The 12,352-nt window shown below is 36.5% G+C and overlaps 1 protein-coding gene across 1 annotated transcript in view; it reads right to left on the bottom strand.

The window, feature by feature from the left end:
- The window catches only part of OTOGL (otogelin like), a 140,699-nt gene that overhangs the window by 94,841 nt on the left and 33,506 nt on the right, over positions 1-12,352 (bottom strand). The window contains exons 14-19 of the mRNA XM_019835272.3: positions 12,214-12,260; positions 11,603-11,748; positions 10,304-10,427; positions 8,013-8,190; positions 4,141-4,265; positions 606-815 (exon numbers count right to left, since the gene is read on the bottom strand). Of these exons, the coding sequence (XP_019690831.2) occupies positions 606-815; positions 4,141-4,265; positions 8,013-8,190; positions 10,304-10,427; positions 11,603-11,748; positions 12,214-12,260 (830 nt within the window). The remainder of the gene's footprint in view (positions 1-605; positions 816-4,140; positions 4,266-8,012; positions 8,191-10,303; positions 10,428-11,602; positions 11,749-12,213; positions 12,261-12,352) is intronic.

The following is a 12,352-nucleotide window of genomic DNA, read 5'->3' as shown; positions in this document are numbered from 1 at the left end:
CTCACGGTTCATGAATTCAAGCCCCCCATCAGGCTCCACACTGACAGTGCAGAGCCTGCTTGGGATTCTCTGTCTGTCTGTCTGTCTCTCTCTCTCTCTCTGTGTCATTAATTAATTAATTAATTAATTAATTAATTTAAAAGAAAAAGAAAGGAAACAATCTACCATGAATGAGACAACAGACACCAAAACCATGAGATAATTACCTGTTGTATAACTTACCTATTTAAATATAAATCACCTGTGTTACCATATCACATAATGCTTTTCCATACTTCCCAATACTTAGATATGACATTTCTATGATAATTTTTTTAACTTTTCACATTATTTCCATTCCATACCTCAAACCATGCAGTTACAACTCTAATAATGCTCATATTAAAAACAGCAAAAAAAATTATTGGTGTCTTATCCAATATACATCCAATTTTAAGAAATGAAGTATTTCATTTGTTTTTCAGGTTTGCACACTATACTCATATTCCAAATATCTTAGGCGACACTGACCTTTCTTTTAAAAAGAAAAAAACATAGTAATTACCAATGCAAAAATCTCTAAAGTGTCATCTGATCATCTTTATCTGTGCCATTATCATACTCACCACAGAATGAAATCTGAGCTCTGAAATCGATGCTGATACCACGCTGGCCACAGAGGTAGGCATAGTGGGCAAGAGCATTGCATAGACAGGCGCTTCCACACTTGCATGCATCATGGCGGCACAGCTGAGAGTATAGCCCCGGGCTAATGTAGATGTGGCAAGGAGCAAAGAGCTCCTGGTGGATAACATCACAGTGTGCTGCGTATCCAACTAAAAGACAAAAATACATACATACATACATAAATAACAACAACAACAAAAACATCAGCACCTCATTTACTAGTCTAGATCTTACCCTTAAGTACCAAATTCCAGAACTATCCAAGCATCTTGCTTTCCTAGATGTACTGAATTGCCTATTATTTTCAACAAGAGCCAATATTTTCCATTTATACTATTTTGTTGGTTTATCTTTACTTATAATAATATTGGTGGCAGCACTGAATCCATATTTAATAATCTTTTAGCAAAAAATATTGTGCTATACCTGAATAATATGAGTTACAGAAGGGCCAATATAAATGGCCACAATCACCCCATTGCCCAAGGAGCATCATAGAAAATCACCCTAATTCTGCTATAAAGAATTGGTGAGTATTGGAAGGCTTATCTCCAGACAGCCACACACAATAATAGTGGTGCCAGATTGTAGATGCTATGGCAACTCCCTGAAATACACAATTATCCAGGAAGGATTGGGAATCATCTCATTCCAACAAAGTCTCTGGGGTAAATGGTAATGTGCCAGTTGCCATATAGTCATTGAATACAATGTCTGCACAAGTCACAATGGACAGAGCACAATGTCTGACAACAATGTTTGATAAATGAATCTATGAATGCATGAATGCATGAATAATGAATAGAAATTAGGGGTTGGGCCACATACTAAAGGCTATGAAATATAGGTCTATGTAATCACTTCTTGAAATCTCTTGACTTTTCCCTTGAGAATGACCAAATAGAATCATAGGAATAACCAAGTTTGACACAGCAATCTAGATCCCAACTTTCTTCAAAAAAAAAAAATTATTTGTAAAAATGAATGAAATCTTGCCATTTGCAATGACATGGGTGGAACTAGAGAGTATTATGCTAAGCAAAATAAGCCAGTTAGAGAAAGACAAATACCATATGCACACAGGATAATGCACACAGGAGCCAAAAAAAAAGAGAGGCAAACCAAGAAACAGACTCTTAACTCTAGAGAACAAACTGAGGGTTACTGGAGGGGAAATGGGTGGGGGGAAGGGTTAAATAGGTGATGGGTATTAAGGAGGGCACTTGGGATGAGCACAACAAGGGTGTTGTATAGAAGTGACTAAATTCTACACCTGAAACTAATATTGCACTATATGTTAACTAGCTGGAATTTAAAAGAAAAAAAAAACACCTGAATGTATTTTGTTGCATATTTTAAATATACTTATTTTGGTAAGGAAACACATGGTAATTGTCTGAGTATTATATTTTTGCACTGTATACGAAAATAAGTAACTTAGACTATAACAGCATTGTGTTGGCATGCATTCTTCTAATCCCCAGGAATGCCAAAGCAAAGCAATACATCAGTGGGGCTTTTACCGTGTGCCTTAAGGATTTGTAGATCAAAAAATATTCCTACTAACATTAAGTAAAAGGGTGATTCAAGAAGATCCTTGTGAAAAAATATCCTTCAGAATTATTGGCTTTTATTTATTTTCCTTTCTCTGGGGATTTTTCTAAATTTACCTATTTGAAATTTTTAAAGTAGGTCACGACAAAATTGAAGGAGGATTATATCTAAAATATATGTCATACTGTTAAAAACTGAGAACAAACTGAGGGTTGATGGGGGGTGGGAGGGAGGAGAGGGTGGGTGATGGGTATTGAGGAGGGCACCTTTTGGGATGAGCACTGGGTGTTGTATGGAAACCAATTTGTCAATAAATTTCATATATAAAAAAATAAAATAAAATAAAATAAAATATATGTCATAGAAGACATGAGATAGGGGGATAAATGATAAAATATATACGTAATAAAATGGCATGTAACAGGGAGGTCATAAAGAAAAGACCAGAGGGAAATTGAATTTGCCATTTGGACTCTACTCCAGCTTTTACATGTTATTAAAAAACAAAAAATAAAGTTGATGAAATATCAAAGAGAGAATTGAGAAAGTTAGAAACAAACTGAGCAAGACTAATTGAAGGAGAAGGGAATCTATTAGTAGACATTTTAAGACAGAATAGGGGGGAAAGTATCATTGAATGGGAGTGAGATTAAAAGTATTGAATTATAGGGGCAACTGGGTCGCTCAGTCAGTTAAGCATCAGACTCTTGATTTCAGCCCAGGTCATGATCTCACCATTTGTGAGATTGAGCCCTACATTGGGCTCTGCACTGACAGTATGGAGCCTGCTTATGATTCTCCCTCCCTCTCTCTCTCTCTCTCTCTCTCTCTCTCTCTCTCTCTGCCCATCCCCTGCCTTCCTCACTCTTTCTCTCTCAAATAAATGAATAAACTTTTTTAAAAAAATTATTGAATTATAGAGACCACAAGACTTTAGCCTAATACTCTTACTACAGATAGAAAAAATGACCACAGAAGTTAACAATCTTTTACAAGTTTAGAACCTAGCTTAGACAAAAAGCTAGCAGCACTGAAAGCATTATCTTATATTCTTTCCAGTACATCAAAACTATAAATTAATTCTAAGGATCATGTAATAATCAAAAGATTCCTCCCAAACAATCACCAAAAATTCCAGAAATTGTACTGGGTTTGTATAGGTACTCAAACAACATTAATAATGTATAAAAAATAGCTACCTAGAAACAATAAATTAGCCAAAACAATTAAAGGAACAAATTAAAATTATAAAAATATTTATTTAAGCATACATATTAATTTTTTCATAGTCATTTTGCAAAATATATGTATATAACAATACATCTCATTTTATTGATGAGTGAAATAGACTTTCACATGGTTTGCAGTGGCTTTCATAAAAAAAAAACAAAAACAAGTACAGGATAAATTCTTGGCATTGTTTGTTACACTGTCATTGCAGATTGGAACTCTGGAGCATGACCCTCTCAAATTGTTGCACACTTGATGGCACAGACCTCCCTGGATCGCTGGCCCCTGCTTATGAAGTCATAGCATGCTGTCTGAGTAAGAGCCGGTAATGAATGTGATAGCAATAGAAGAATCCACATGAGCTGTCACACTGTGGAGCTCAAGTCAAATATCACAAGACTATAACCGCATTATTACAGTATTTCCAGAGATTTTCCTTTAGAATTTAAAGAATCTGACATCTCCAAAATGCTAGCCTACATTTGTGAAGAGTTTAGGGATTTAGGTGTCAACACCTAAAATAAGTAAATTTATGAATGCAAACCAGGAAACAAGATAGTCATTTTCTGGAGTTCTTTATAAAAAATAACCTAGATTACTTAAAGAGGCATATCTAATTATCGAATTGTCTAAGATGACAGTAATACATGGAACTGTCCTCCAGGTTTACATGCAGGAAGAAAGACTTACTGTTTTGTTGATTAATGTTACAGGGGTCCACCATAGGAACATGAACAGGTGCAAAACAAGTGGAGGAAACTCTCCAAGCATACGCGTGAAGTTGAGGGGTGCCTTCTATCATGCCTGATGGAGACCTAAAAAGCAAAGATAACATGCATCTTAGCCTCTCCAATTCATTTCATTTCTTCATAGTCTTCAAATATTGAAAACGGAGAATACAATTTTTTTTAACTTACAAAGAAAACTTAGAGCTTAAAATGTTCTATCTTTTAAAAAATATGTGTGATATTAGCTTCTAGTTATTAAGAATTTATAATGGGTCAAATTGTGAACATATATGGTTTTATTTAATAATTGCCTCAGGCTTGTGAAGAAAATATGATTCCCATTTTAAAGAGAAAGGAGAGAAGAAGCTCAGAGAATATTAACATTCACTCAGCGGGTGAGCATCAGAGCCAAGATTCAAACCCCACTTCTCACCAATTTAATGAAACATCATTCACACAACCAAATCATTAATGTGTGTGTGGTTTAGGGTGCATGGGGAGAGGTAGATGCAGGTAGCTCACATGATTCTTTTAGGGTAAAGACAAATGTCCCAAATATAAATATCCTGTATTTGATTCAGTATTTCAATTTCCATTATGAGGACTGAAATACTGAGGTTCCATCCTGAAGTTAGGCAAACAAACCAAAAGAAAATTGAGGGAAGATGGTATGAAAGCCCTACTTCACCCAAAGTTTCTCACTTCAGTATCCTCAGCAAACCAAAATGGAAGAGAAACATCTACCCTTCTGACACCAGGCTTATAAACACAATAACACTTAAGGGACAAACACTAAAATGCCCCCACCAGCAGGGGCTTAATCAAGGTTTAATAACTCATCAACCATTATTTAATAAGTGACAATCCTGACTAGACACTGTACCAGACATTGTCAAAGCGACCTAAAGAATCAGGTTGGAGGGGCACCTGGGTGGCTCGGTTGGTTAAGTGTCCCACTTCAGCTCAGGTCATGATCTCACAGTTTGTGAGACTGAGCCCCATGTCAGACTCTGTGCTGAAAGATCAAAGCCTGGACCCTGCTTCAGATTCTGTGTCTCCTTCTCTCTCTACCTCTCACACTCTGTCTCTCTCTCTCTCTCTCAAAAATAAATAAACATTAAAAAAAAAAAAAAAAAGGATCAGATTGGGTTAGGTCTCCTGTAGGAAGCTTTGACCAAGCAATACTTGACTAATGAAAGCCCCAACAACATGGCCAAATAGTAGAGTAGGCTTTATCTCAGCTGTCTATATTGTCCTATTAAATTAGCTACTTTGGTTACCACTGACCTCAGCCACTAGCAACTATATGGAGCTTCTCACCACGGAAGCTGAGAGAGGAGAATAAAAAGGAGCTTCACAAGCCATTCCACAATGCTCATCCCCTGTCCCCACCCTTTCTCTTTCCCAATTCCTCAAAAGTAAACCATTCTAGAACTCTAAAGCATTATAACAAACACCTAATCCAAAATCTCATTTTGTTCAAACAAGAACACTGAGACTCAAAGAAATTAAAGAGCACTAGCTCTTTGCTTTGTCTCCTCTCTCCTTCTCTCTTCAACACTTCAAAGGACAATAAAATAGGTCAAGGTGATGGGTGTAGCCAGGGTTCCCAGGAGGAATGGACTCAGAGATGGACTCTCTTATTTCACTTGATCCACTTAATAAATACAAAAAAGAGGAGGAACTAAAATGTAGACCCATTTATTTATTGCGTTTTCATTTTATAAAACAATGTTTGGGCTCACCACACTTAAATTACTGTAATAAGATTTTCAAGTAATTAATATTTTCCATTCCACTATGTTTGCAGATTCGCATTAACCTCTATGAAGTAAAGAATTTTAACTGCTTTGTTAGAAAGCTAAACAATGTTCAAAAGTTATCTATGACTCTGAAATATTATCCTGCACTGTTATCATGCCTGAATGTTTATACATGGAGGCGACTGGTGCCTGAGAAAGAGGCAGACAGATCTGCCATCTGTTAAACACTGACTGCTAACCCATTCTGATAAACAAGAAAGAGAAAGAAGGCTTAAACTTCTTTTCTGCACATTTTAGCCAAGCCACTTAATATAGTCTGTTTCATGAATCTGATAAAGATATTGATATTCTGACCTACAAACAAATGAAGCATAAAGAACTAAACAACCTAAGAACAAATTAGTCACACAGAAGAAAAGGTAAAAGAAATTGTCTTTTGAAATTTAAAATTGTAAATGCCAGTTCTCCTTGCCCCTCCAAATTCTTTTCTTGGAGCCCTACTAAAAGCCCTGTCGCCATTTAGTTCAACTGTCTACTGCATATAAGACTATGCGACTCATAAATACGGAGAACAAACTGAGGGTTATGAGAGGCATTGTGGGAGGGGGGATGGGCTAAATGGGTAAGGGGCACTAAGGAATCTACTCCTGAAATCATTGTTGCACTATATGCTAACTAATTTGGATGTAAATTTTAAAAACTAAAAAATAAAACAAGTTAAAAAAAGACTCTATGCGGGTTCCTAAGAACAGAAGGATTGAGGGGCGCCTGGGTGGCGCAGTCGGTTAAGCGACCGACTTCAGCCAGGTCACGATCTCGCGGTCCGTGAGTTCGAGCCCCGCGTCGGGCTCTGGGCTGATGGCTCGGAGCCTGGAGCCTGTTTCCGATTCTGTGTCTCCTTCTCTCTCTGCCCCTCCCCCGTTCATGCTCTGTCTCTCTCTGTCCCAAAAATAAATAAACGTTGAAAAAAAAATTAAAAAAAAAAAACAGAAGGATTGAGGGGTTCATCCTTATTCTCAAAGCCTTCACGGTTTTAAATGGAAACCAGACATAAAGACAGAGTTTCATAGATAACAGAGTCAAAATGAACTTTGTCTGGTGGTATATGAGCTCCTGTTTTGAAGCAAATAGAGTGAATTGGTTTGAACAATAAAATCAGAATTCACAAGAAAGATTAGGTGGTGGAAAAAAAACCAAATAGGAAAAATATGCAGAAGTGTTTTAAAAACTATGGTATTCGGGGAATGGCTTCTTCATGAGACGTTCCTTTGTTACCCTGTCCACGACCACACGGCTCAACATTTAACGTTTTGAAATTACCTCAGTGTTTTTATATGTATTGTTGATTAATACCTTGCATTGACCTCATTATTTCTTAAAGGCTGTTATCCCCTCCTGATCTGCAATACAAGGTCTTTGAGGATGCGAACCATGTGATACTGCTTAAATTGTCCCACAGTGCTTAGTTCAAGAACAGGTGCCCAAAGCATTTACACTAAATCATACACTGTCTTTTCACAAGTAAGTGAAACTGCATCATCAGTACAAGGGGTACAACTGTAATGTATTGCTTTTCTTCTGATGAAACACCAACGATCATAAAATTCATTTAACTTACCTGCCAAAATGTTACTTCAGAGGAATCATTCATACCAAATGATATCAATATTTTAAAGGTAAAATTTACTATCATTAATGCCAAATGATATTAAGATTTTTAAAAAGCAGTGCACATTGAAAAATAAAATACTGTTAAGTTTGATAAGTGGCAGGGGAGAGAATAACAGGTACTTATTCCACAGGCTCTGAGTTATACCACTCAATTCACAGCCCAGCCCCACCGTATTTGAGCTAAATGACTTTGAGCTTTGAGGGTCTCAGTGAGTTTCTTTATAAAACAGAGCTACTGATTAGGGGATTTCTTTAAAATTTAAATAGATGATCATATAAAGCTCTTGGAACAGTGATGACTAAGCTATTACTAGTTAAGTAAACACTTCTAATGAAAGAATTTGATTCCTCCAAATTACTAGTCATTAAATCATGTTAGCTATTCAGAAATCATACTTACAGAAAATCATCCCTTATGTTCCCATTAAAAGTGCCACACAGCCCTAATGTTCTTCTTTTCCAGGCACTAGTGAGTTGAATGTAAATTCTTTCCCCATCTATAGCAAACAGAATCTTCAAACCAAATGTGGTTTTTAGAAGAATAAATAAGGATGACAGAGTTTGAATTTCAACAATTCCTGCGGGAAAAGAACATACGTAAATCAGCTTTGAGACTCATAGACAGTGTTCTGAAATGCTAGAGTATAACGCCAGAACTCTTCTTTCAAGAGACTGGGAACTAGAATTTCAATAAAAACTTGAAACATTAAAAGGGGGGCACCTGGGTGACTCAGTTGGCTAAGCATTCAGCTCTTGGTTTTGGCTCAGGTCATAATCTTGCAGTTTGTGGGTTCAAGCCCTGCATCAGGCTCCATGCTGGTAGTGGGAAGCCTGCTTGGGACTCTCCCTCTCTCTCTCTCTCTCCCTCTCTCTCCCTCTCTGCCCCTCCTCTGCTCATGCTCGCTCACTCTGTCTCTCAAAATAAATACGCAAGAGAGAGAGACACAGAGAGAGAGAGAGAGAGACAGAGAGAGAGAGAGGGACATGAAGCAGGCAGGCTCCCAGTTCCTGCTCCTGTGCTCCAGAGACAATTTTTGCCACCCTGTGCATTCTTTTCTCCTATTTCCCTTCTGTCTCTCCTTTCTAAGACTTCAGCAGATCTTTTTAATAGATTGTCATGTCCACATGTAACTTCAGTTGGCTAGCATCTCTTGGCAGGTGTGGACAGTCCTTAGCATTTGACATCCGACCTCTTTTTCTTAACTCCCGTGTGTGTGTGTGTGTGTGTGTGTGTGTGTGTAATTTTCCCCAAACTGGTGATGTTTCAATAAGGAAGTGGCACTTTCCTAAAAACTTCTGCATTCCCCTAAGATTATCAGTAAAAAGGAGAGCACAGCACTTTAGAGCCACCATTTTTACCAGACACCTTAAGAGACAAGAAACTTGTGTTCAAGTACGAACTAATGACTTCTGCCAACATGAGAGTTGCTCCTGTATCCCTATCACAATTTCTGCCACCAATCTGGTCACCACCCCCAAAAATCTAAGAACCATTCTTTGATCACATCGTGCCTTTGATGCCCTTCCCCAACCAGCCCTGATCCAATCCATCACTAGGTTCAGACCACTTTTTTTTCCTAATTATTTTCAATCTGTCTTCTTTCCATCTCCACTGTCACTGCCTTACGCTAGTTCCTCCTCAGTCCCTGCATGACTGACTTCAGTAACACCCTAACTGTCCTCCATGTTTCCTGCCAGCCTCTCTTAAAGCCACTTCCACGGAGTTGCCATAGTAGTCTACCAAAAAAGAAAGAAAGAAAGAAAGAAAGAAAGAAAGAAAGAAAGAAAGAAAGAAAGAAAGAAAGAAAGAAAGAAAGAAAGAGAAAGAAAGACTATCATTCTTCTCACTGAAACTTATTATTTATTTGGTTGAACCATATGAGATTGTTATCTTTGTACATAAAAATGGTCAAATAATGATAATTTCACATTCAATTTCATACCAAGTTCAACACCCTTAGCATGACAATGAATAGCACGACCATGTAATTTGTAATACAAATTGGGACATCTCTGGGAATGAAAGAGAGTGTTAATAATAACTATGCTAGAACACAGGCAGGAACACGAAAACCATAACAACGCTCTGCAGATAAGGTTTTCTCCAGTGTCACCCCCACCTATTTCTCTAGTCTCATATCTGGACATTCTCCATTACCCTCTTCAGGCTTTAGCAGTCCCAAACTAGCTATAGTTTCCCCTAATCATACTGCACGGTTTATACCTCCTTGCTTTGCATGGAACACTTTTCCCACCTCCTTCACCCTGACAATCCTGTTTTGAATGCTGAACGAGACGACACCTCTTCAGAGGTGATGTATCTGATGTCAAAACTTGCCTGACTGTACCTGCACTTTCCTGTCCAAGGCTGGGTGAACTGTACTCACTTAGATCCCCAGAGTCCCTGTGCATATCTTTGAGTTTGTTATATTTGATGCAAGGGGCTGTTTTGTTATACCTCTCCCCTTGCAAACTCTAGGCCACTTGAGGTGAACACTAGCTCCCATAGACATGGTAATCTCTGAGGTCTCTAGCTGAGGACCCGGCAACACATAGGCCCTCAAATGTTAGGTTAGTCGGCCAATGGGAGAAGACTTCATTCAGGTTGTGGTGTTGTTGTTGTTGTTGTTGTTGTTAATGTTGTTGCTGTTGTCAGTGTAAGGCAAGTACATCATTAGCATTGCTTCTTACCATTCAGATTGAAGCCTTGGTTAGGACTGGTAAGGATTTGTCCTCCTCTACTAAGGGTCACTTGTTTGTTAAAATCATCCTCCAGAATTAGAGTTATAGACTGAAGGCAGACCAAGCCAAGGTTCTGCATAAAAATCAAGTGATTGGTTAAAGGAATGAGAGAGAAATAGGACACAGAAAGAGATAGGGATGATGGGAGAGGGGAACGGGAGAAAGCAAGAGAGAGAGGAGGAAGAAGAAACGAGAAAGAGAGTGCACATAGATAAGAATTCCTGGTATATAGAAGGCTTGAGTATAAGTAATATAATAAAGTACTTAACGTATAATATATAGCCCCATTACCAATAAAATTTGTATTTATATAGTACATTAAGTATACCATATACCTACCTATATTGTACATAGAACATTAAATAAAAATGTTCTCAACAAAGTGCCAATAGTTATGTTTTTCATAGCACATTATTAATATAGCTCTCCAATACATTTAAGTGGAATACTAAACATAAAAAATTCAATGAGGAAAAGAACAAAGAGAATTGGGATTCTGTGTAGAAAATTTATTTGGACTCTGATATACTGCAAAAAAAAAATCAAGCTGTAGAAAAAGCAAATAAAGTAGTTCAGAATTTTTGTTGGAAATAACCATTTCATACTGGAATAAAACTAGAAAATTAAAGATTTCTGCAAAATGTTGACTGCCTGATTTAAAGAGAGGAAAATCTGTGTGTCTTTACAAATAACTGATGTATTTATTTGAAGAAAAGATCTAAAGTAAATATTCCAGTATGCTAAGAAATTCATCAAATCTATTTAGAAAACATGAAGCTGACTCAGTCCTGTCAAAAATCATCTCCTTAAAATAGTGGTTTCCGAAGTAACCAAAAACTTAGGTCCATTGTGCAGTTATGCATGAAATGTTCAAAAAAGTATACATATAAATTCCATTTTTTAAGAAAGAAAATACAATTAGATACATAGTATTTAATCTAAAACATATTTGTTTTCATATTTAATATCTGAAATCAGGATGTGTCATATAAGCAACAGTATAACATAGATTAGTTAGCAATATTTTTTCTTTGTCATAGGAAGAATGGTGAAGCATCTTAACAATGATTTTTGCAGAAAATTTACATTATCATTCATATTACCACTATTACCATATTACGTATTACCACTCTTGACCTAGAATGGAGCTTGAGTGAAAAAAAAACAACAACAAAACAAAAAAAAAAAAACAAAACAAAATAAAACAAAAACAAAAAAATTCTTCTGGCCATTTTGAGATGTTCCTACCTGTTCACAGTGAGCTTTCTGTAAAGTAATTGTGAATTTATCTTTTCCAGTTCCTTTCACAAGGATGTACTGGCACATTCCAATAAAAGAATAATGTCGACCATCAAACGTTGTAAAATGAGAATCACCCACAACGGAGCATTGTACTATCAAAATAAAAAATAAAAATTAAAAATATATATATATAAAACAAAAAGGAGAAGGAGAGAAGAAGGAGAAGGCAGAGAAAGAAATTATGTTTATTTTTTAAAAGCAGGAAGTTGACTAGGGTAAATAATCATTCATCAAAAAGAATAGATAAAGTGTTTAAAATGTACTCGTCTGACAAACTTACTAGATTATGTTATTAAATTTAATTCAAAATTTATTAAAGGATAGCTCAATGTATTTTTTAGGTTTTGTAATATTTATACTACATCAATAAGTTTTGACCAGTCACCTGCTCAAAGCTATCCTTTGTTCAATTTTCCATTTATCCTCTCAGTATCTGAATTTATGGATCATTACATCTCTTGTTATATGTGAGATGAACTCATAAACATCATTTTCATCTTCCTCTTCAATTCAAAAAAAATTGAGACATTTTATTTAAAAACATTTTGAAAGATTACCTGGACAGTCATGCTCAGTGCAGTTCCAAACTCCACCAACACACACACTAAATGAAATTATAAAAATATTAATCTACTGGTATAGAGAAACTGTAGCAATGTTTGCATCAATGTATTGATTAATGTACCAATACATACC

Source organism: Felis catus, chromosome B4 (genome assembly GCF_018350175.1).
Source record: "Felis catus isolate Fca126 chromosome B4, F.catus_Fca126_mat1.0, whole genome shotgun sequence".
Taxonomy (NCBI): Eukaryota; Metazoa; Chordata; class Mammalia; order Carnivora; family Felidae; genus Felis; species Felis catus.
The sequence above is the reverse complement of the archived record's forward strand: the minus strand, read 5'-3'. Positions and strand labels throughout refer to the sequence as shown.